Consider the following 25441-nt stretch of genomic DNA (forward strand, 5'->3'; position numbering starts at 1 on the left):
TGCGCTCTGGGAGTTGTGGTTTTTTGCTGCCGCCGGCGGCAGGGCGGCACCTGCGCGGAACTCCATGTCCCAGAGGGCGGCGCGGCGGCTCCCCCCTCGCTGCCGCTGCCGCAGGGGGGGCGCCCCCGTCCCCCGCCGAGGCGGAAGCGGTGCGCATGCGCCCTGGGAAGATGGCACCTGCCGGCGGCTGCGGGGCGCTGAGGGGGCTGTGGGTGCCGCTGGCCGTGCTGGCCCTGGTCCGGGTTGCGCTGGCCTTGACCGAGCAGTACCCGGCCTTGTCCCTGCTAAAGCAGGAGCTGCGCCGGCAGCGCCAGGGCCCGGCGGGGGGCTGTGGCTCGGCGGGGGAGTGGGCAGAGCAGTACTCTGCCGAGTGCGGTGAGTCGGGGGCGTTGCTATGGTGACCGCCCCGGCCCCGGGGCGGGAGCGCGGCGACCGTTCGGCCGGCGGCCCCGCGGAGCCCTGAGCCCGGGGGAGGGGGTGTGGGAGCGCTGCCTCCCTTCGCCCCGGCGGTGGGAGCTGGAGAGGGAAGCGCGGCCGGGCCTTGCCTCCCGCTGAGGCACCACGGGTGGGCGCGGGGTTGGGGCGGCGCGGGGTCGGGGCGGCGGGGCTGTGCCGCCGCGGCGGTTCCGCTGACTTGGAGTGAGGCACCTTGTGTGTGAGCTGCACGCCGGGTCGCGTTGTACCGCTGTGTGGTGCGGAGCAGAGACGGCCGCCGGGGCGCCGAGCGGGGGAAGAGCCCTCGGCCCTTGGACGGGCGAAGCGAGGGCCTGTGCCATCCCGCAGGATTCCTGTGGTCCCACTCGCCAACCTGCCAAGCCCGGCTGCTGGGCTCGGCGTGCTGCTTAATCCCTGTGCTCGGTGGGACACACACATGCCGACACCTTGTGCTCGTATTGTTGCGTTGAATGTGGCGTGATTCATTTTCGTCTCCAGTTATATATATATATTTTGCTGGTGAACTGGCTGTTTCTCTTGATGAGCACCAAGTTCAAGCAGCAGATCTTCTGGTCTTTTTCAAGTTAATTGACAGTTTGTAATCCAGGCACAGTTAAAACTATTTCTATGTTCTTAAAGATCCGTTGCAACAGGATCATGTGATTAAGTGATCTGTTACATTCTTTGATCACAAGCATAGTGTGAACGTGCAATACAAAAATACCAGTCTGGATCACAGTATACCCGTAATACAGATGAAGAAAAAGGTTTTATCAATACAATAGAAACACTAAATTATTTATATGAGAATAACCAGTTATGTGTCATGTCTGCATAGTTGTCTGCAGGGTTTTAGTTTTTTTCCCTTTATTTCGTAAAGCCTGTGGTCATATCAACAATTGCTGTGGGTCCCTAAGGACAATATACAGTTAATGTAATCCACCAAAATTACAAACTTTATAGAAATAGCTTGTTATGAGTTTCCTACATCTGCTTTCCCCCCCCGCCCCCCTGCCACCCCCCCGGTATGTCATGACAGCTTAAAGTTCTTTGGCTGGTTTTTATCTCTATCAGCTGTGTCAAGTAGGTATTTTTGGCTGCTTTTTTTTTTTTTTTTTAGGTGGCTACAGTGGCTGAAAGCTACAGTACATAACTTTCATAATCTGATTTAGCATTTCTCTCAGGTGACCATTGCTCCAAATCATTCAAGCTTAAGCATAAAACAAAAAGTACTTTCACTCAGTGTTGAGATAAAATCTGTATACCCTACAAGTTAATAAATGGCAAAGCATTTGATTACATCTCTTCTGTTACTTGGACGTGAATGATTGACTCAGGATACTCCTTCAGAAGTGTATTTGGAAGATTAAATTTAGATTTAATGGTGGTTGTTGTTTGAAAGAGACCAGTGTAACTGGGATTGATATAAGGAATTCTGCTTAAATCATCAGGTACCCCAGACACTTTGCATACACTGGTGGTAAGATAGCCCTTAATTAGAGAACAGCATACTTCCCCTGAAATAGCTGTATAGCAGTTCACTCCTTGCTATGGAAATCCTGTGGCTAAATAAATTGCCAGTTGAAAAAAATCCCATAAGCTCTCAGTCTTTGTTTTAGTACAGCTTTCCCAAAAGCTGATAATGTTTTTATCTCTGATAGTTTCTCTTGTAGCCTGCTGTAGGGTCCAGGGTAATTTCTCTGGTTAGTGTTTTTGCATTTTCATAAAGTTGTTAATGAGGCAGAGTGGTACAGGTTTGACTGCATCTAACTTGGAGAAAAAGACAGATCCATTCTGCCTTACGAGTAAAGGAGATTGTTGCCCCAAGAACTGCAAGATTTGAAGGGTCCTTTTCCCCTTGTAAGATTGTAACAGGCTGTTCTTATTCCCTGGCACCTTAGTAAAAACTTCCTTCCCTATGTTCCTGCTATTAAGTAGGAAGTTATCCTGGAGGTAGGCTAGGCTGCGCATGCACCACTTTGTTTTGGTTTGTGAAGCAAATACTGCTCAGTGAATCCACAGAAATGGCTTTTAACTGTCACTGACTTCCAAGCACCAACACAGAACTAATGTGTTAATAATGCTGCCGTAGCACGGGAGGGTTTGGCCAAGGTGAAGAGCAAAGGGCAGTGTTGAAACCTCTTACTGGCAACTTTTTTTCTGGAAACTATGAGTGATGAGACACTGTTCTTTTGGAACTGTCTGACCGTAAACTTTGACCTTCTGCTTTTTGCCCCTCTTCCTTCTGTTGTAAAACTTCTCCCACCAGTTATTGTTTATTGCCCAACTTAGTTCCAAGTTTCTATTTACAGGGAATGATTTTAGATGCCATTTTGACGTCTCTTTAAAGAAGACTGTTTCTTTTTCTCTTTTAGCACTGTACTTGTGAGAAATGGGGAGTAAGTAACTGCAACCATTATGTAATCAAAATATGAGAATAGCACTGCTATAAAAGTGAATTGGAAACACGTACTGCCCCCCAGCCTTTCAAACTTGGCATCAAGCTTACATTTACAAACATTAGGGGAGATGATAAAATTCGGTATTTTTGACATGGAATCAAAGATTTGTTTTTTCTTGTTTACTCTTGAAATATTTTAAGTTAATAGAAGCTTTATCTGAAGATTTGAAAGCTAATAATTCTTTTGGGGTAGCAGTTAAAAGTACCATGTAGGTAAAATAGGGACTTCTATAGTCTATCAGTCTTGGGGATTTTGTTGATTATTATTGTTCCTTCTGTATTTCTTTCATTTATTACACTTTTTCTCTGCTATGCCAACAGGCTGTGTTTAGCTTTTCATAGATTTCAGTCAATCTTAACATTTTTGTAATGGCCTTCTTGGTAACATACCTATGGGGACCTTTGCAGATGTTCAGTCAATTATGGTTTACTGTTCTGTCTGCTTTTCACAGTCTTTATACCTCTGTTTCCTAGACTTCCAGCAGTAGCTCTTTCCCTACTCTTTATGGTCCATTCCATTTACTTTCCTCTCTGGGATTGGAATGATAATTTTATCTTTAATTTCTTGGGCCAAACAACAGAATCATAATGCCAAATGGGGACATGTTTACCCTAAACTTTTCTTATTTGTTTTCAGCTTCCTCCCTTTTTATCCTGCCTGCCCCCCCCCCCCTTTTTTTTCCAGCACTTTTTCTTTTCCCTTCATGTATCTTTAGCCAAAAGCATAAGCAGAAGTAGTGATAAAACTAATTATATAAAAGCAGTTGTGTCAGCTATTGCTTCCCTGGCTGTTTGGATGTGCTGTGGGCTGAAAGCACCTCATGAAAGCTCTGCCCTGTGGAGTGCCCAATGGGGAAGCTGTTCAGATGAACGTGAGGAAATGTGAGATGTTATAATAGAACATACACGTAACTCTTTGAGTTCATAAAAGTATTTTCTCTCTCTTCCCCCAGATTCATCATTTCTGCACTTCCATGAATCAGATTGTGACATAGGAGCATCTTCATCTTGTGAATCTGTGCTTTCTCTCAACACAGAAAAAATTCTGGTATGTTATCAAGAATATAATTACAAAATAATTTTTAATAGATTGCTGAAGTTGCAGATTACTTTAGCTGCATAACCAGTTAGAATGAAGTTCAGGCAAATAACAACAGATAGAATCTATTGATCAGTAGGCATAGGTCCCCAGAGGCTTAAATATGAATGAACTGAAGTTGCTCATGAAAGTATGATTTCGTAGTACTCCATCATGAATCTCTAGGGCAGTCAGCAGTTTCATCTAATTGAAGCTGATGTTTCCACTGAAAGCTAACAGTCACCTGGATTAGACTCCCAATTAATTTTTTAGTTTTAGGTGTGCAGGGCCTATGGCTGAAAAAGGGAGAGGTGTGTTAGTTTTTACCCAATTTAACTACCTGAGGGGGTTTACCACAAAATGCGTGTAAGAGTAGGAGTGATGACTTGCAATCACTGCAGGAATAACATTGGGCACTGATGATAGAGAATTCAGAACATATTTCACTAAACGTAATACAGACATGGTATGTGGAGAACATTCCAACAAAAGGAGAGTATCTCTTGGTAGGGAGACTTTAAGAGAATTATTTTGGAATTTGGGTTTTCTTGCAACGCTACTGTTCACTTATTGATCTTGTTCAAGATCATCAGTCTACATCAGAACACAGGTTGTTTGTTACTTCTTCAGTCCAGTAGAGTCACAGATATATAAAATCTTCAAATAATTCACATGTGATTATACAAAGAAGCCTCGGCAAATTTGTGGAAATTATTGGCTATGAGGGGGCATGGAAACAATATTGTAATTTGAAGCAACTTCTCCAGAGGTGGTATTCAGAAACAAAACTACTCTACTGCAATTCCACCAAATCAGTTATTTCACTTGAATACTCTTCTTTGGCCTTACTTCTTCAGATACCAGTCAGACCTTCTGTCTAGTCTAGCCTAGGGGTACTAGCAATTCTTTCTAAGTAAGCAAAATGTGTATTAGTTTATAAGAAATTTCCCTGTTTAAAAAAAAAATGTTTTGAAGAAAGCAACAATTCAACCTATCAGGAACTGGTGTTGTGGTGAAAATTCTTCTCTCATTTATTGAAGGCAGAATGACTTGCCATTTTTGCATCTAGAGCTGCAGGATTTCTAACCTCTAACTGGATTCAGAATTTGTTGAAGAAGTATGTATCCCCTTCCTCCACCACCCCAAGAACCAAACAGTGTTCTGTTGTTCTATGATAACACAACAGACAAGGTAGATGAAGGCGGGGGAAACTGTGGTATTTTTCCTGCCGAGTGTCACATGCAGCTCTGTCACTCATAGGGTGTTAATGTAATGGCAGATTCTTTTGGTTATAGCTTTTCCAGTACCCAGCGTAGAGTCTTGCTATATGTTATCTTATGTCTGCAGACAAAGAAGTGTAGGCCTTTTTTTGTAAAATTCACCAAGGAAGAGGTTGTCCTTCAGTAAAAATGATTTTTTTTCTAACATTAAGACAATTACAGAATATGTTTTGCAGAGTTAAAAACTGACCATCACTTTCTGAAAATTACCTGAAGGCCATTAATGATGCAAAAAGGTTGTGTTTGGAGGTGTGTGATTTATGAATATGTGGTCTGCAAAGTAGATTTAGTCTTCCAACTGGTATACCTGTTGAACCCTGCCCATTTTTGTGCTGGTTTTTAAGGACTTTTTTTCCTTGAATAAAAGAACTTTTCCATTCTGTTACTGTAGGTGCAGCGGTAGGTGGAGTAATAATACTCAGAATGTCACAGGGTAATGTAGAGCTCATACATGATCTCCAGTTGCAGTAAAAACAAGATTTTGCTAAACATTCATACCCTACAAAATACCCAAATTTTTAGAGCAGATCATAATTTTTCTCATTCCTAAGATTATTGGATGAAGAGGGCAGAAACCGTGCAATGAGATTTGGCTTTTTGCTTTTTGTAGATCTCTGAAATATCTGTCATGCAGACAAGTAACAAGGCTACTTTTGACTGAGCAAGCAAAAAAAAAGCAGACGGGAGAAGGACAAAGTGCAGTCCTCTTAGTAGAGGAAATGATGAATTAAATATATTCTCTGATGTTTAAGGTGCTTAACTGTCTTCTCTGAAGTTAAAGATGTACATATGTGCTGTCTAGCTGAAGCAAAGGAAGAGAACTGAGCAGTACCAGAAGTAATGTTTTCCCCTTCTTGCTTCCTAAAACAGTTTTGAAGGCCTATTAGTTAAATGAGCATTTTATACCTTTCTGACATAAACTGCTCTGGTAGGCTTACAGCTGTCTATAGAAAATACTTGTGAAAATGAAGACTATTTATTTCTGAGGTGTTGTCTTTGGCAGTATTGGTTTCTGTAGGCACATTATTTGAGGAACAGAAATCTTAGATGAGGCTACAATTGGCTGAACAAAGTCTGTAACTGGCAAAGCCACTGTTAAAAGGACAGCCTTTTTAATTTAGTACAGCACTGTTAAGTTAAGGTTAACCTTTGTTTCTGGAGCAATATTCTTTTCAGCGTTTCATTGTCAGTGTTTACTCTTTTGTAGTACCCTTTGAAGGAGATGAAGGAATAATTAATGCAGTAAAGAGTATAAGCTTTCATATGAAGTAGCATGTGTCTTAGAAAGATTTCCAAAACTTCATGTTAAGCAGATATAGCATCAGACACTGGTAAAAGGCAGATAATGTCCATTCATCTCAAAGGTTGGTTAGCCTTGTGTTAGAGAGGATAACAGCAGCACCTGACTGAAGGGCAATTTTTCTCTTTGTGGAGAACTGGGAATGATTTTGTTTTCAGTTACCTTAAAGCAATCGCATTACTCTTAACTTTTTAATTTAAGGCATTCTCTTAAGGTTTTAAGACACAGGTTTTCTATTAAATTTTTTACTATTGTTTGCTGAACACTTAAAAACCATGATGTTTTACAGAGTCAAGCGAAGTTGCTTGCAGAGCAAAAACGATTTCCATTTGCTACTGATAATGACAACACAAATGAAGAATTGGGTAAGATGCCGTACATAAGGTTTGTGCAGGTGAATTACGTGCTAATTATTAGCACTGAATGTTTTGACACTAAACTGATGATTCCTTAGTGATGCATTAATTTTAAAGTGATCCCAGTAAGCCTGAAAATACAGTGAGTTTTCTCTGGTCACGCAAAGAAAATATGTATCTCTCTTCCTAAAAATCTTTTCTGCTTTGTTCACTAGAACTCTTCACCATGACTGCTTAAGCAGGTGTCCAAAAACCATTTTGATTAATCTTGTTAAACAGTCTCAGCTACTTCCTCCTTCCCTTTTTCTGTCATTATTGATGACTAAAACTATTAAAACACCCAGAAGATTTTACCAATGCTTTCTATCAAGCGTAGATCTTGGATTAGTCTTCCCCTCTCTATGTACTCTTCCAATAAACACTTATAAACAGCAGGAAGGCTTTCTGAATTATGTCCTTACACAGGCTGCTACTTGACATTTTTTCAAAGCACACTCTGCAGAAAATGGAAGCAATGGGAAACACTTTTCTCAAATTACTTGGAGTTACTTGCATTGCTTCTCCAAATGTATCCTTTGTAGGAAGCAGGATACTATAAGGCAGCAAAGAGATTGTTAAGGATGTATGTCAAAGAAGGCAGCAGACTGTCTGTTATATAAAAGCAAAGGGAGACTGTACTCATTAAATTGCTTAATGAAATTAAAATGATTGTTTTAAATTGTCAGCAATTTTTCTGTGACATAATTTCTGCCTTCACAAATTTGCCCAGGAAAATTTGGGAGCTTAATCATTTTTCATGCTCATAGCATACTTAAATATGTTCATAAAATCCTGCAAATACTGAAATTCCATCCAACAGAAAATGTCTGATGCTTTTAGTATCTGCTCTGTAGCCTTGGAAGACTATGCCAGAAGGAAGGTCTGTTTCCTCATTTTTGGCCTGTAGGCTGGCACCTCCCTACCCACTTTATTTCAAGTATGTCATGTGAGGAGCCTGGGTCCTTCTTGTTTATGCGTTTTACTTTTAGTTGTTCTAAGAAAAATGTGAATGGGGTGTTCTGAACAGTGTTGGTACCCAAATACTTGGGCTAATGGACAATTGTTAACTCCTAGATTTTTTTTTTTGTAATAAAGTACTTATTTTTATTTTTGTAGTATTCAATTAAAGGTGAAAAGATTTAAAAGATGTTATTTTAAAAGAAGCTGATGCTATATCAGCTACTAGTTGCCAATAACTTGCAATAGTTTTACAGACATAGTCTTACGACCTCCTGTGTTTTGCCAGGAGTCTTGGAGTAACAGAATAAACTCTTTATCAGCAAGACCATGTGTCGTCTTTGTCTTGCTTCCTCCATTTTTTTCCTTAATACTGTCTTTATGTGTCAAGTGTTCTGTATTTGGGGATTGGAGCTGTAAAGATGATACTAAGAACTGTGTAGTCTTGGACGATACTGAAATGAGGAAAGTTCAAGAGCTCTTCAACCTATCCTTCACCCTGCCAGTTTTCTTTCCTTCATTGGCAGTGCTATATATCTGTACCAAGTGAAGCTTTTTTTGTATTGAGGAAAAAGCTTATATTGCACACAAATACTGCCTTCTGCATAATAGGAATGCTCCAAGAATGAGACAATCTTTGGATTAAATATATGTCTTATTTCTCTTTCATTTAACTTTTTTCCTTCTTTAATGAACAGAGCTTAGCAACACTGCCAAAACAACAATGTGGCTCTGCCTGCAGGAAGGTTAAGTGTCAGTGTCCTTTTAAAAATACTGTTGTTCTACCTGGCTTATTTGTCACTTCTCATGTTTGAGTAAATAATTAAGCTGATAAGTGCCTCTTCCATTCTGTTTGGATGAGTCTTAAAACTCTTTAGAAGTATAGGGAACGATGAATTCCTGTTCTTAGTTCCACTGTCAGCCATTTGTGCGAACTGCCTGGGGAAAAGTTTTAGTTTAACTTTCACAGCTCTGGTCTGCAAGATACTTGTTTTCTGTGGGCAGTGTAGACAGAGCTTAGTCCAGAGTTAAGAACTGTGAGAGATTAAAACATGCAAAATGAAACAATCTTGAGATATTCAGCTGTGAGAACTGAACCTCAGTCATGCAAGTGCAACCACAGCTTTCTTGTCTTGTGACTTGACTGTATTTTTATATCTTGTGGAGATTACAGGAACATGTTTCTAAAACAATGGTCTGTTTCTTTCAAACATTTGGTTTCTACTCCAGAGCAGAAGGATATGAAAGAACTTTAAAGCTTTTCGTAATTTTAACATGGGAAAAGATTCTGTAGTTTTCAAATCTTTAATGGAATCACTTTAGTTGAGGTTTTTCTGGATAATTCAAATGAAGGAAAAACTTATTGTGAGCTAATGAAGTTTAGCAAAATGTGTACAAACAAGTAAAATCAGATGTTCTCTAAATGGAATTAACAAAAAAAAGTTACCCAGTATTAGCCAGGCTCACATATAATTGAGAAAGCAACTGGGGCTACTAAATGGGATCATGGTACTTTTCCTGGTAGTTTAGAAACAAACATGGAGCCTTTCCTGAACTATTTGTAAAAAGAAGAGAAAAAAACATAAACAAACTACAAAACCCCAAAACAATTCTGCTGAGCACAATATGAATTGAGCAATTAATAAATGGTAGGTAGTGGTTGAGGGAAGTCATTTCAGTGGCAGTTCAGAAATCATTTGACTTCTTAAATCTTCAGTGCAATGCAGGAACTTGTATTAAATACAACGAAACTGAAAAAATATATTTAAAAAATCCCCACAGATGTTTTTTGCTTTTTTATTTACATTTGTAATGTTTTGTTAGCAATTGCCTACGTGTTGATTGGCAACAGCTTGTATGATGAAGCCATACGACATTTTTCAACAATGCTGCAGGTGAGTTCTCTGTTTGGAACCTTAAAAAATCACTTTATGAAATTGGATATTACAATACACTTTTATTCAAAATTATTTAATTGAAAGATTCAATTAAGGAATTTAATATGAGTAATTATTCTATTATTCATTTTTTTTCCCTAACCAAACATAAGCATACTCTTAAAATCAGGTGATTCAGTGTCTTGGTTATTTGGTGAGTGTTTTTCTCATCTGTAGGAATAAACTTTTTATGGCACTTTTGACAAGAAAAAAACCAAAGCATTTTCAGAAATCCAACCTGTGCAAAATTGAAGTTCCTTTAATTGCTTTCTTAATGTGTAGGCTGAGACATTTTAATGTGGATTTTTTTGGGTGACGGTTACCATGTTGCCAGTAATATCAGAAAAAAACCTGACAGAGATCACTTACTGCTAGTGGCAAGTACTGTGTTGCTTTCACAGTGCTAAGTGATTTTTGTATGATGGGTTTATCTGTCTTCTGTGGTAAGCATTTGATGAGTTTAATATATAAGTAAAATATAACTAATACTTTAACTTTTTTTTTTTCTGACTAAGGTAAAGAATTCTGAATCTTCTTCTATGAAGTAAAGATAGCAACTTCTAAAATAAAACCAACCCAAATAGTTTCAGTTTCTTAGCCATGAAAATACAGTATTCTGAAATCAGCTTTAGCTGAAGCTTTTAAACTATCAGAAGCACGGACCTGCTTTTTGATCTAAACTGGTTGTAATACACAAACGCAAACTGAAAGCAATACTGCAAATACTAGCATATATTTTTTTTTTAACTCGGATGTCGTATGGCCTGTACTTAAATTGAGTGAAAGTGTGGCAACTCAGTGGAATTATTCCAGGGAATTTATCAAAGAACCAGAATGTTTTTTGTTGGGTTTTTTCGTTTGTTTGTTTTAGATGTTTAGTGATATCTGTCTTTCATTTGGTTTTAATGTGAGGAATTATTATATATTTTTTTTTAACCCTAATGAGAAATCCAGCTTCAAAAACCACTGGACTTTGTTTCCTGCCTTCTCTTTATTAAGAAGGAAGCTTAATGTGAGTGAAGATAAGCAAGATACAGTGACTGTAGAAAGATATTGTGAGAAGTGTGTTTATAATACAGTATCTTTGCAATGCACACATCTGAGTTGAAATGAATATGATGCTTATTGTATGCCTGAAAGGCTGTAAATTGGTTACAATTATTCACTCTGTCTTCTGTAAAGCACTTTTAAATATGTATGAAGTGAGTATTAAAACTTTTAGCAGAACAAAAAAGCCTTGCTTAGCCACTGTATTAAAAGTAGGGAAGTTACCTCAAATTGACATTGGCAAGCATACACTTGGAATCTGCTCAAGTCTGGCAAGCTGTCAGCATTGGTGTGGCACGTATCTGTTGTTTTGTGGAGGAAAGAATTTCTTTCTTGGCAGTTGTCCCAGTTAAATGAGAGGAGGCCTATGTTACAAACTTTTGTAGCACAGCTGTGTTGCTTGCAGGTGTGAAGATGGTGTGATTCCTGACTGGTTTTCAGGGAGACTGACTGCAATAGGCATTGTGCCAAGAAGATCAGTTTTGCTGTTGTAGTTCTTCAAATTTGGATGGGAAACAATGGCCAGAGTAAATAACATTGAACAAGAAATAGATTGCCTATCTAAGATGCTTCCCCTTAGGTGGCTGGAAAGTCATGGACTTAAATCTAACCCAAGGAAAGTTTGTTTGAATTTTGCAGAACTATTTTGGCAGAACACCTCTGGTTTTAGTTGCTGCCTGAACACAAATTTCATCAGGATGTCACAACTTCCTGCTTCCCAGTTTTAAATCTCAAATTTAAATTACAAACAAAACAAGCTTTGAATGGAAAATTGTGTTTGTTTATTACTGCTTCAGTGACATTAGACAAAAGAAGGCATAAAATTACCAAGAAGGTTACAAGAAATGAAGTTTGGACAGCTATGGTTGTATGGAGTATAATACAATCAATTTCCTTACCTGACAGCTGTGATTGTTCATTGCTTAATACTTTTAATATCAGTAAGAATTAAATACATATTGGAGAGAGATATCTTTTTGCAAACAAAACCACTACCAGAACAACCACAACTGATTATTGTATTCATTTTTAATCTTAACAGGAAGAACCGGAGCTGGTTAGTGCAATTTATGGACGAGGGATAGCATATGGAAAAAAAGGACTACATGTAAGCAGATAATTATTTAAATTAATATCTGACTGAATTATTTGAATCCAAACTATAAGAAGGACTCTTTACAGGAGCTAGACTGATTAGGACTTGATAGGTACATCCCAAAGTCTTTATGCAGTTCTACTGTAGTCAACCAGCTTGCATTTATGTGCTTAATAGAAGGTCAGTCTGTTGTTAAACTTGAAATTTAGACAAATTATGTAAATATCTATAATGAAAAAAAGAAAGAATTTGGAAAACAGAGGATGTTAAAATAGTTAACAAAACATGGCCTTGGGAGAAGGAGTAGACACCATAAATATGTCAAGCTGGGACATAATGAGTTCAAGGAGAACTAAATGGTTAATGAGATCAAACAGAAAATTACTTGAACTATGTGTGAACTCTTCTAATGAGCATACTAAAAAATCTACCCTGGAGCAAAGAAAGCCCCTACTAACAAAGCTCCCTCCCTACAGAACATGGGGTGGAAAAAAAAGAATGTTGTACCTTTAAATGGAGATGAGGTCCATAAGAACCAATGAGAGTTAAGTGTCACTAAATGTAATTATGAACAGTTGTTCAAAGTGTATAAAATGCTTTACTATGTGTTAAGAGGCACGCTAGCTTTGTGGATTTACCATGTAGCACCCATCTCTTCGCAGACGTGCAATAAATAGTATCTCAGCTCTGTGTGTGAGATTGGGTTTTTCCACACCAGGTATAACGAACTCTGTGAGACAACACTACTATAATGATGTGTTCGTCCCTTGGTAGGTGCCCCATAACATAGCGGGATCTAGTGGATCATACTGCTCAAGCTATGGGTACATTTCATTCAAGAGACTGCGGAAGCAAAGCAGCATGAAGCAAGGGTGCAAAAAGATGATACAAGCACAGCTGTGGGTGGTGGATAGTAAGGCTGGGAGCTACAGCCACTGTAAAGAGTTATCTAATAGGAAAACGGGCAGTATCTTGCCTGTGAGAGGCAGGTTTATGAAGTCCCACTGAATTTGTCTCCACATCTAGTCTGTATCTGGAAACAAAAGTCTTCTATTGCAGCTTGGAAGCATCATCAGCTCTTTCAGTCCAATGGGCTTTGTATTGCTGCTTGCCTCTTGAGGCACCTCTTGATACATATACCACCTTGATATTTAACTTTGGATTTTTTTTTAATAATTACTTAATTATAGCTGGCTGCTCAATTTACTGAGTAAATACAAGTTTAGAAGTAGACTATGGTCCTTGTAGTTGGAGTTTGTGGCTCGTTGAATTGTGACTGAATGGTTGCTGGAATTCTAGAAGAAAGAATAGTTGAATAACTCCTTGAAAATTTCCTTTGTGCAGAATATTTAATTATTTAGTGGTGCTGTCAGGAGCTTGAAGTCCCTCATATTTGCATGTTTTAAACACCAGCATGAGTTTGTTTCCTCAGTTCAGCTAGATGTTGAAGCAGCTTCACTTCGTAAAAGTTTCTGCGAGTGACACTTCCAAGACAAAAAGATTATGTTAATTAAACACGCAAAATTTTTTGCCTTGAAAAAGATCAATGAAATCTAATCTAGTACTTGCTATATAAGCAGTTTGGGTTTTTTTTCCCAATTAAGTAATTGATTCTACCCTACAATTTATTGAGGACAACGTAAAAACTTAGCCAAGATGCTGATGGCATCAACACATTCACCAGTACTACTTGGATTAGGTTACAGATAGTACTGATGAAAACACTGGTGAGTGAGGGTACACTTGGCTGCCAAGACAGGTATCTGTGGAGCTGTAAACCTAATTTTTATTCAGTTATATTATTAAATTATTAGAGCTACAGCACAAAGATGATGTGTACAAGCAAAGTTTAGCTTTCTTGTTTATAGCAGATAGGTGGGGGTGGTTTTTTAGCTGTTTGTACAATACTGCATCTTAATTTTATTAGCAAAGGTGTGAAGGGCTTTTCATCTGAACTGATACGCTTGCAGAAACTTAGGTAATCTTGTTGTCCTTCAGACTTCATGGTATGTTACTTGTAAGTATGCACAGTTGTTTACCTTGTTCATTTCTCTCCTTTTCAGGATATGAAAAATGCTGAACTCGCTCTGTTTGAGCTCAGTAGGGTGATTAGTCTAGCACCAGATCATCCTGAAGTATTTGAACAGCGAGCAGAAGTGAGTGTTTTTCTCTTTTCAGATTTTTGGAGAAGGTGCAATTACACAGTGTTCTCAAGTATTTCTTCAGTGATTTAATGACTAAAGCTCTTACCTGTGTTTTTCTGTGAACATTCCTCCTTTTAAGATACACACATATGCTCTCAGTGTAGTTGATGGAATGGGATTTTTTTAAATGAAACATATACCATATGGAGTTACTATAGCCAATAGAATGGCATATATTATGTCTAAGTGTTTAGTTTTTGACATACTATATATATAGCAAGATCATGTATGGTTTGGTGTTTTTTTTTTTTTTTAATAAAATGAACCTAAATGTCACTTGGACCTTACTGTTTGCACTTAGTGTCACCTTAGTAAATGTATTGTTAGGACTAGTTGGTAAAACACTGAACTTGTAAAGCATGAGTTTTTAACGCATGGTTTGGTTTCATTTTTAATGCATATAAGTTAAATATCATTCAGATACACAGGTATTTTTCATTTTGAAAACGATATTTTGTTTTGCCAACTAAATTACAGAAAATGGATTTCAAGAAGCAGCTTTGTAGGCAAACCAAAAGCATAAATATTTATTAAAGTCAGCATACTGTATAATGGTAACTGCCATAATATGAAATTGTAATTCACAATGTTCATGTTTTTAATGATTTATTAATACATTTGATAATAATCTTGCTCTAAAATATGAAAGGCATTCAAATAATTGTAAAGTAGACCATTTTCCATTGGGGAGAATATTGTTCAAAATAGAAAAGTTTGAGAGTATTTTAATTAGATTTTCAGTTGAATGTGTTGAAATAGAGTATTTTGCTTGGGCTGACTTGTTTTTATTTGGAATACTAGTTTTCTGCAAATGTTATTGGTTATGTTCATGTACGCTGATACTTTTTTGGAGAAAAATGCTTTCAGTTTTTCTCTTTGATAGGGGTTTAAAAAGCAGTAAGTACTGAAAATTATATAGTAGAACTTTACAGCCTGTTCTAGCAAATACAGTTACTCTGTTGCAGCTGAACATGAAAAAAAAATAATCTTCATATTTCTAAAACAAATCTATTCAGCCTGTTTGCTCTAAACTATGCATTTGTTTTATACTCTTAGATATTGTCCCCACTAGGACGAATCAGTGAAGCATTATCTGATCTCACCAAAGCTATTCAGCTGCAACCATCAGCACGGCTCTACAGGCACAGAGGTACCCTTTACTTCATATCTGAGGTTAGTGGATTTTAGGGATTCTGTTTGGTTTTGGTTGTGTGGATGTTGTTGATTACTTTGTTGGTTTTGCCAGTTGTTACTTTTGTTTAAGAGCTTCTTTCCTATTTAAATTAAAAACTAAAATAGCAACAAAAGCCCTGATTTTGCTGTAGTTGACCTTTGACAGTTCAGAGGTATTCTTCAAGTATTTCATCTGCAGTGAATCAGAGGGCAAGTACCTTGTATGCACATCTCAGATTTTGTGTGTTTGAGGAGTAGGATGTGGATAAAGAATTTGACTTGATTTATAACCTACAGCTGCATTTAAGTAGTATTGTTAAATGCCAGTCTAAGCAGGAAAACAGTTATGGCCAAGGTGGTAACTGCTCTATATACTTTAAAAAAAACCCTACACAACAAACACACAAAAATCCCCTACAAGAATGCTAATATTTTGCTGTGTGATCGGTGCGTGTTGTTCTTATGCCTTAATGTAAAATAAGTAACTTTGTCTTCAAAGATAGCATGAATATTAAAAAGCTGATTTCCCACTTTATTCTTCTGATTTCACTCTGTTTCCACCTATTTTTTCACTTACTTTGCTATATTTTATATAGAGCTTGCTGTAAAAGTTGGAAGTGTATTGTGCATTCCTTAGTCTTTGGTATTCTGACTGACAGTTGACAATCATTGCTGCTTAGCCCTGAGACTGACTTCATATGTAGAACATAATTCTGTACTTTTATGAAAATAAAGGTGTATATATTCCTCTTCATTTGTGTGATGTTTCCTCTGTCATCGAAATTCTACTTTTATCACAGGATTACGCAACAGCCCATGAAGATTTTCAGCGCTCATTGGAACTGAACAAAAATCAGCCTATAGCTATGCTTTATAAAGGCTTAACGTTTTTTCACAGAGGACTTTTGAAGGTAAGGCTGTATTAAATAATAGTTCATGTAGAACAATACCCTGTATTCCAAGTTACTTATATAAAATAGCAGAAATATCATTGGTATTGATACATATTTTGTATTGCATAAGGGAGACTTTTGAAGGCAAAAGAGTGCAAGCAAAATGAAAAGTTGCCATTGACTGTAGTACTTAATGGTATGACATGTAAATACTGCTGGTCTTGCTGGTTCTTGGTAAATCAGTGATAACTGATGTGTTTGTGGAGTGCTTTGGAAGATGTTTGTATTTGGCATCTCTGCTAATATCTGTATGGTTATATTCAACATTGCTTTCCACGAAATGGAGACTCCCTAGGTGTGATAAACAGGAAAATAATTTTAAATTCCTCAAATGAACTAGAAGGTAATCAAGGAAACTGATGATAGAAAGCCCTGCATCTGTGAATGTGTATTTCAGTTACATGTTGATTCTGAAATGCTCTTATATAAATTGGGGGAAAATAGTTTCTCCCTCAGATTTAAAAAACAGCAGGGAAGTGCTTCCCATGCTTTTTTTTAGTGTTTCACCATTTTCTGACTCAAACCTTCTGTTTTACGTGTGATAATGTTGCACCTGTTTTTTGCTTGTAAAGTGTTTAGAGATATCGCTGCAGTTTTCCTGAGGGGAGAGTAATAAGACAAGTTGTCTGAAAAGTGAGGATGCAACTGTGATTCTTAAATTCCAACAAAGTGGAACCTTTCCTTTTTTTAACCTCCGTTAAGAGCTTCAAATTCATTAAAGGATGTATGAAGAAATCCTGACAAAACCTGGAGACAGCCCAGGACTCCTGAGTTTCAGTCCAGTATCTTTCTTAGGCAATCACTGCATGTTTGGGTTTGTTTGTTTTTTTTAGCAAACAGGCTTCTTCTCCACTTTCTTAGTACCCAAACTCCATGCTCTCAGTGTATACTATGAGAACTTCAGGCTGTCATTGAACTTACTGTCTGTACCTTATTGCAGTCAAACGCGTTAGTTGCAAATAATAGTCTGATTGAAATTCTGATTTTGGTGTAGACAGCAGAGAAAGCCCAGAAAGTGATGGTGGAAGTATAACTGACAAGGATAAATGTCTCAATTTGCAAAATAGAAGCTTTTTTTTTTTTCCCTGATATGCAGATCAACACATTTCTGCACCACCACTACCTCCTCCCCAATTTCTTTTCTCAAAGGAAGTGTCTTCCCTTTCTAATATTCAAGTCCTGAGAGATTGTGAATGAGTGGCTTTTCTTCCCCAGGTATATTTTAGTTTCCAGTCAGGTTCTGAGTGCCTCTTAGACAAAGGCTGTACACATCGTCTGTTAGGTCTTAGTAGGCTTGCTGAAAACTGAGCTTTGGGATGAGGGTGGCAGAGTTTTCATTTTTGAGTGAAAAGAGATTGTTGCTTTTGGATCTTTTTTGGGGGAATAATCTTCTTGGTTTTAATTTAGAGGACGTGAGCCTATCAATAATGGTAGGTGATTATCTTATAGTTTTGTTCAGTAGATGCTTTTGTGCATGTTGTGGTGCTCAGAATATATTTTATAGTTTTTCTGAATAAGAATCTCTGAATTGGCTAAAGGTATTAATGATTCTTTCCTTACAGCATTTAATTTCTTGAGCTATAGACTTCAAGGTACTTTTCAGGCATTCCTTCATAATACAAAGTAGTTGATTATTCCTTCCTTAATTCTAAGTCTCAGTACTGTGTTTGCCAATTTATATAGCCAGTCGAGTTTAAAAACCTGAGTTCTCAATCAAATCCTTTGAAGAGGAAGATTTGTTTGAACTTATGTATGTAATTATTTTTAGCTATGTTATTTTTATTACATTGTATTCCTCACAGCAGCAATACTTTGTTGTTGTGTGAAGGTGATCACTTACTCTGTAATCCCTCCGAGGGGTGTTTGCTAACTGTGCAACTAGCACAGAGCACAGTAAAACCGTGAAAGGCAGAGTACAGATTTGAAGGAGTCTTTTGGACTGCAAAAATTGAGGTGTATTGCAAATGAAGAAGGAAGACTGTAAGGAGAGACTGCTTTGCCTTAGGGACCAGATTGAGCTTTGAAAGCAAACTCTGAAGGGATTTCATCTCTGAATTCTGTTAAAATGCTAAAAGAATCACTCATTCCCATGGCTTATCAGACAAAGGAATTCCAGCTAAATCTGTCATTACCATAAAGAGTGTTGCACTATTTCATTTATTATGTGATTAATACTCCATAGATTTTGTAATAAATTCATGCCTTGTTTGTTCCTTCTAAAGGTTTTCATGAATAACTGTAAATCCATGGCCAGTAACTACTGAGGATGCTAAAATTAAATGAATGCAGTAAGTGATGAATTTTTCTGTTGATATTTTTCTGCAGGAAGCCATTGAATCATTCAAAGAAGCTCTGAAGCAGAAAGCAGACTTCATAGATGCATACAAAAGTCTGGGACAAGCCTACAGGTAATTGCATTTGGAAATGGTTTTAACGTCAGTTTTCTATCTGATTGTGTTCTTTAAAATGCACTTTTTAAGTTTTACACATTTGTTACAAAACTGTGCAGAACCATATGTGTATTTGGTAGCTCCCACAGCCAGTATGGCTATGTCAGGATATGTTCAATATACACGTTTTCTAGGTTTGGTTTGTATTTTAAATTCAGTCTCCAGTAGCTCGTTGAATCTCCCAGACTCAAAGGGTTTCAGTAGGATGTGTTTTAGGTATGCTAAAGGATTTTTAAAATATGGAAACATTTAATATGATCTGTTGATTAATATACTCATTAGTGGCCATCTGAGATTTTTGTGCTACTTAAATTTATGAAACTCATTGCCCAGTGTGTATTGCTTATAGAACTGCTAGATCCTATATCAATTACTTTCATCAAAGAGATTTAAGTTCTAAGAATTTAGCTAATTTTTTTTTATTTTATTTTAAAAGGGTATTTTTAATACAGACATGTAGTTTCTTACCTATTAATCAAATAATTAAAAAAATCAATCTCTATTTAGTAAGGTAACTAGTCACTTTTTTCTTTTTTAAAATTCATATTAAAGATAAAATTTATTTTATAGTTGAATAACATGTATTACTTTAAAGGTGGTCTGCAGGTAATTACTAAGGAGAAAAGTATACGTAGCTTTTGTATAACAAGAACATAATGTAATCAGCAACTGAATATCTCTGCCCATTGTAGTTCATTTCCCAACCTGCAGTGTCTTGTTGGCTTTTTATTTCCTATTTTACATACTTATTTTTGGAAAATACTGATCTATAGCATAGATGCTGCTGCAACATAAATGGCTTTTGTGTAGCAAGGGTTAAAGTTAGGTAGGGCTGGTGTGCAAGCATTACATGATCAGGCTTTATGCTTCCTGCAGCATACAGAACCTGCAATATTCACTGAAGGCAGTGTCAATTAATTGGTTTTTTTCTTTGTGGACTTGTGTCTTGGTTGCTACAGTATCTGAATGCTGAACTTGATGTAGAATCACTAATTTTCTCATGAGTTTTTCTGTGATACTTGTTACTGGGGTGTGTAGATATTTTTAAGGTGCTAAATAATAGTAAGTAATTTAGCCTGGAAGATAGGCAGATGCTGCCTTACATTCCCAATAAATACTTTAACTTTTTGTATTTGGATGTGGAACTGCCTCTCTAGTTAATCAGCTGTTCTACCCTGTGCCCAAGAAACCTTAATCAGAAGAAATTTTATTTTGAAGGAGAGAAAAATGCCAGCCTTGAAATGCCACTTTTTGCACTGTATTGTTGTTTTACAAAGCAGAAGTCACTTTAACAGGAGTATTCCTAAGAAGCTTAAGTTTTTTGCTTTAATTCCTTCTCACTGTCCTCTACCTCCAATAGTTCTCTGATCCTCAGGAAATAATAGGAGAAGGAATAACTCTGCCCCTTTTTTTTTTTTTTTTTTTTTTTTTTCCCTTCTTCACTGTAACTAGTCACCAGCTATGATAAGTTTGAAATACTTTCCCATGAACACTCAGGTCTTAAAACAGGCAGAAATAATAATCTCGTTTCTCCTGGGCACTGTTAACTTCAGCTGTCAAATTCTTCTTTCTAAAATCTTGTATTTTAAGTTCATGCTCTCTCTCTTCTGTATGAAATAAGTTTCAAAGACAATGCTTAAAAATACCTTTTAAAGAATTATTTTTATAGTGGAGGTTTACAATTCTTAGTCTGATTTGTCCTTCTGTGCAATGCGAGTTACAGCATTTTACCTATTCCTGCTTCAAATTTAGTGACTTTGGTGTTCGTGCATTTACTTAAAACTAAAGAGCTGTAGTTAATCACTATTCTGCCTAAAAAATCTTTTTGGCAAATGTATTTAAATCTACTAAATCTTGTATTTTTTTCTAGTGTTGCTCTTGTTTGGATTAATTTCATCTAATATTATTTGGTGCGGACAAACTTCCATGATCTTAAACTTAAAAGCAGTGTACTGGATAAAAAAACTAAAGAAAAAATAAGGTGGTTTTTTTAAAATGATAGTTTCTCCATGGCTATTTTTACTAAGAGCTGTCCTGCACATGGAGCAATTCCAGTCAACATGGTTTTAGTTAGTTTCAGCTTTCAAAGACTGTATGATTTTCTTCTTATTCAGCCTTTAAGTAGGTAGTTTATTTTTTAAAATGTGTTTATATTTGGAAGTGAAAAAGACCTGTGATAGGTAGTGTTTTCCAAGAATGCTTTCTGTGGAAATTTTTGTTTAGTTTCTGAAGAAATACCATAGGCATGCGTGTTTATGGTTTGTATCCACTGAGGATTTTGAAGATTTGTGATCTTGTGGGGTTGTATTTTGGAGTACACATTTCTGGGTGTGAAAAAACTCTGCGGATGTTCTGATATTACACTGAAGAACAGCTGCAGAATTACTGCTTTTGTTTAAGAAATTTTCCACTAGTACTGTGTTCCTCTTTAATGACATCCCCTTTGGATGTGTTATAACATCTTGTAACAAGTAGTTCCGTTGTCACTGTTGCCTTCTATATTTTTCACTTTCCACTTGATGGAATTGCCTAGAGAACTTGGCAACTTCGATGCTGCTACAGAAAACTTCCAGAAGGCTTTGCTGCTAAATCAAAATCATGTTCAGACGTTACAGCTCAAAGGAATGATGCTTTATCATCATGGGAGCTTAGATGAAGCCCTAAAGAATTTTAAGGTAAGCAGGCCCTAAGTAAATACGAAATTAAGATGTTTTAACGAAGAATAGTATTCAACAAATGCATTAAAATGGACAAATCTCAATTTTTTTCATGCTGAATCTGTATGTGCATTTGAACTAAGTTTAATTTCTTGTGAAGTCTGTCTTAAAAGATACATAAAACCTTAAAGTTTGAAATTAAAATGGAATCTTGCTAAAACAAAGGTATTTCCTCTGTTTTATGAATTTCTAAAACCAAGCTCTGGTTGAAACGTTTTATCTTTTTTTTTTTTTTTTTTTAAACTGGTAATTGTGTTCTTGCTAACACTTTTAGTTTGTGTTGAAATGTAACGCTTTTTCTAAATCTGATGGAAGAAGGAATGCAGTCGTCTTTGTAATTTTAAGCTTAAAGTAAGCATACAAAGTTCCAAGAGTTATCTAATTATTCTGAGATTTTCTTTATTTTGAAAACTCAGAATATGTTGAGATTCATTGAGCTTGTAAATGTATGTGTGTTTCCATAGGTAAACAAAAGTAAATAACTTCCTCATTTTGTAGACAGAACAGCAAAGGATATGTTAAATCATATGTCCGTATGCTTAAAACAAGGAACAAAGTAAATTGTGGAAAGGATTACATCCCGTTCTCAATGTGTGTGCTTATCCCAAGGAGAACACTTTGTGTAAATTACTATGTGTTCATCTTCTATAACATGATTTGTAGGTAGTGCTGTAATTGAAAAGATACTTTAACTTTTAAGATGGCAATGCTCTTCTAAAGACGTGATGATGAGCTAGAAGAATCAGAACATTAATTTTTGAATGATAAATATGAATTTTCTATGTTTAACATACAGTAAATAGTTGACTAACATAATGAGGTGTACTAATACATGAACTAGTGAAGATATGGATGGTAGAAATGGCATGATATATATATTGAACTAGCTAAAAATGACATTACTAATATTGTCAGGAGTATGTTTTATCTAATTTAATTCAACTAATGTTGAAACTTATGTAGTGCTAACATCATTAGAGCAAACATGATCTATCTTCCTAGCAAAGTGTGATCAAAAGCTTATTTACATGGATACTTCCTTTTTTCTTTTTTTTCCCCCTTTAATGAAGCTGAAAATATTTTTTTTTCTTGTATTTGCTAGCAATTTAAGTGCTCAGCACCTTATTTGAAAGAAAATTGCGATGGAAGTGGATCTTAATAATCAGTAAATCTTTCCATGCGGTCTTCTGACCAAATAGGTTAGTTTATTTGAAGACACCTATTCTCTCTCTTGATTTATGGGTGCTTTGTTTCTTTCATCTCCTAGAGGTGTTTACAGCTAGAACCATACAATGAAGTATGCCAATACATGAAAGGTCTCAGCCATGTTGCAATGGGACAGTTTTATGAAGGTATAAAAGCTCAGACTAAAGTTATGTTAAATGATCCACTACCCGGTCAGAAGGCCAGCCCAGAATATCTGAAAGTGAAATACCTCCGAGGTAAGTTGGAACTGGTTTTCTCTTTTTTTTTTTAATTTATTTTCTTAAATCCTCTGAGAACCCTAAGAGTGCAAGTATGCTTGTAGTTATGGCCATTTTAAAGAAAACTCTGTACATTCTCATCAGCACTGTTGAGTATGTCTGTTTAAAAAAAAAAGTATGCTGATTTTAGTTGTTCATATTTTTTTGTTATTCTTACTTGTTCATACAATTAAATGCTAGGACCACAAATGAAATATACATTTCTTTGTAATGGTAAAGAGTACTTAGTTGAAATAGACTTATTTCTGTCTTGTAAATTAGCTAATAGCAAAATGAAATTATCTAAGAGTAATGACTTTAAATTAAAGTCATGTTGGATAACCGGCAGACATATAATCTGGGTTTTTTTGGTTTTATGTAGTAAGGCTAATTATGCAAACGGTATTTAATTTTATTTCTTTACTCCAGAGTATTCTAGATACTTGCATGCACATTTGGATACTCCCCTTGCAGAGTATAATATTGATATAGATCTTCCTGGAAATTTCAAGGACCACTGGGCCAAAAATCTTCCTTTTCTTATAGAAAATTATGAGGAACAGCCAGGGTTACAGCCACATATAAAGTGAGTAATTTTTTTTTTGAAAGACTACTCCAAATGTTTTTTTCAGTTTGGCTTTTTAAAGTGCTATTCTGAGGCATTGCAGCATAAAAGTTTAATATATGAAAGTGGTTTGTAAACAGTTTTCAAGTCATAGGGGATTGGAGTTGCTTTAGCTCAGAGAAAGAATGAAGCCTGGGGTGATTTTCTTCACTTCTGTCTTCACCTGAATAATATTCACATAATGTTGTTTCTTATTCTATGGCCTTACTGATAAACTATTTTTTTTTTTCTTTCAATTGATGTTAAGGAGTTGATAAGTTTGAGATGCTCAGTGTAGCATTGTGTAGCACCCTTATTACAGTTTCTTGTTGTGTGTTGAGGTTTTATTTTGTTACAGGTTTAATTTCCTAGATCCTTAATAGATTTTTAATGGTAGCTGGGTTTCACTGGGAAAAAAATTCTCTGCAGTAATTTAGATAACCAGTATTTTAGGAGGAGGGTTATTTCAATCAACAAAGCATGGGATTTAATAGGCTAGGCTTCAAAAGACGTAGTTAAAGGAAATACAGCAATTTCTCCTGCTGTAAGCTAGTTTCTAGATGTACTCGCTTTATCTATGTAAAAAATTGCTGAGTTAAAAATTTATGGCTTTTCTGTATACAGATTAGAATCCACCTTTTTAGCACAAGAAGTTTTTACAGAGTTACAGGAGAAGTTATGGAATAAGGCTTCTGGTTTCTATACATATTGTTAATGTTAAAATTCCTCAGGGTGAATGTAACATTGAAGGACAGCATATTATCTGTGAACTTTATTTAGTATCACTTATTATGAGGAAATCTAAAGATGAAATACTAGTTGTGACAGTAATAAGATCCACCATTGAACTCGGTAAGACTGGAATTTTATTTGAGATATTAAGTGTAACTACCGTGTGTATTCAGTGGTGTGGGAGGAGGAATGAGTGTTCCTTATACTGTTTTGAAGTATTTCTCACACAAATGATATTGATTATTATACAAACAAATCTGTGTTTTACAACTTTCAGGATTTTTGTTGGCAAGTTATGTCTGATGCATGTTTTTCTCCTCTGTAAGAGATGTGTTATTTCAGAATTTTGAAAGCTATAAGCCTGACGTGCAAGAACTTGTATGTGTGGCTGATCATCTGGGTTCCATGATGCAGTATGAGACACCAGGATTTCTTCCAAATAAAAGAATACATAGAGGTATACTGAAAATACTTGGTAAATTTGAGGGCGGCAGGGGGGAAGTCAATGTGGTGATAATTTAATGCTGTATCTTTGCTACCTGCAAATTTTACACTCCTTTCAAGTCAGATAAAAAAGTTTAAAATTAAAATAATCGTTATGTCAGCACTTTCTTGACCTAATTGGGGACTGGAAATGATCATTTCCCATATCTTATTGATGTTGGCAATTCTTTTCCTAGAAATACATCGCTTTGCTGCTTCAATTTTCTGGTCTGTCCAGAAATGAATGTTTGGTTCTAACTGATTCTCTGTTCGTGTTGTTGTTTGCCCCCCTCTCTTCCTCCCCTACCCCCAGCAATGGGATTGGCCACTTTAGAAGTAATGCAAGCTGTGCAGCGGACTTGGGCAAACTCAAAAGTTCGTATGAATGGGAAAACCAGACTGATGCAGTGGAGAGATATGTTTGATATTGCTGTGAAGTGGCGAAGGTAATGGTAAAAAAAAACCAAAAAAGAGAGCAAGCCTTACGTTGGTTGTAATAATGATGCATGCTTCAGTTAACCGGAGGGCTGAAGTCATAGAGGAGAAAATGAACACTTGCTGCCACTTAACTAGGAAGTGTTCTGATAAGAGAGGATGGTTTAGGTACAGGGAGTACACTTCTGAAAATACTCAATTTTTCTTCTTTTTTAAGAGAGGGAAATTGTTGGGAATAGCA

At 36.6% G+C, this 25441-nt stretch overlaps 1 protein-coding gene across 4 annotated transcripts in view; it reads left to right on the forward strand.

Annotated features, from left to right (window-relative positions):
* Nucleotides 1-140: 140 nt before the first annotated feature.
* The window catches only part of TTC13 (tetratricopeptide repeat domain 13), a 42263-nt gene continuing 16962 nt past the window's right edge, over nucleotides 141-25441 (forward strand). For 2 of the 4 annotated variants that reach the window (XM_056343454.1, XM_056343455.1), the window contains exons 1-14: nucleotides 141-375; nucleotides 3850-3944; nucleotides 6844-6919; nucleotides 9731-9801; nucleotides 11933-11998; nucleotides 14050-14142; nucleotides 15247-15363; nucleotides 16164-16274; nucleotides 18642-18724; nucleotides 21300-21441; nucleotides 22751-22925; nucleotides 23376-23532; nucleotides 24609-24739; nucleotides 25079-25211. In XM_056343454.1, coding sequence (XP_056199429.1) covers nucleotides 156-375; nucleotides 3850-3944; nucleotides 6844-6919; nucleotides 9731-9801; nucleotides 11933-11998; nucleotides 14050-14142; nucleotides 15247-15363; nucleotides 16164-16274; nucleotides 18642-18724; nucleotides 21300-21441; nucleotides 22751-22925; nucleotides 23376-23532; nucleotides 24609-24739; nucleotides 25079-25211 — 1670 coding nt within the window. In that variant the 5' untranslated portion in view covers nucleotides 141-155. The other 2 variants (XM_056343456.1, XM_056343457.1) reach the window with 2 other exon arrangements.

This window comes from Falco biarmicus, chromosome 6 (assembly GCF_023638135.1).
Source record: "Falco biarmicus isolate bFalBia1 chromosome 6, bFalBia1.pri, whole genome shotgun sequence".
NCBI lineage: Eukaryota > Metazoa > Chordata > Aves > Falconiformes > Falconidae > Falco > Falco biarmicus.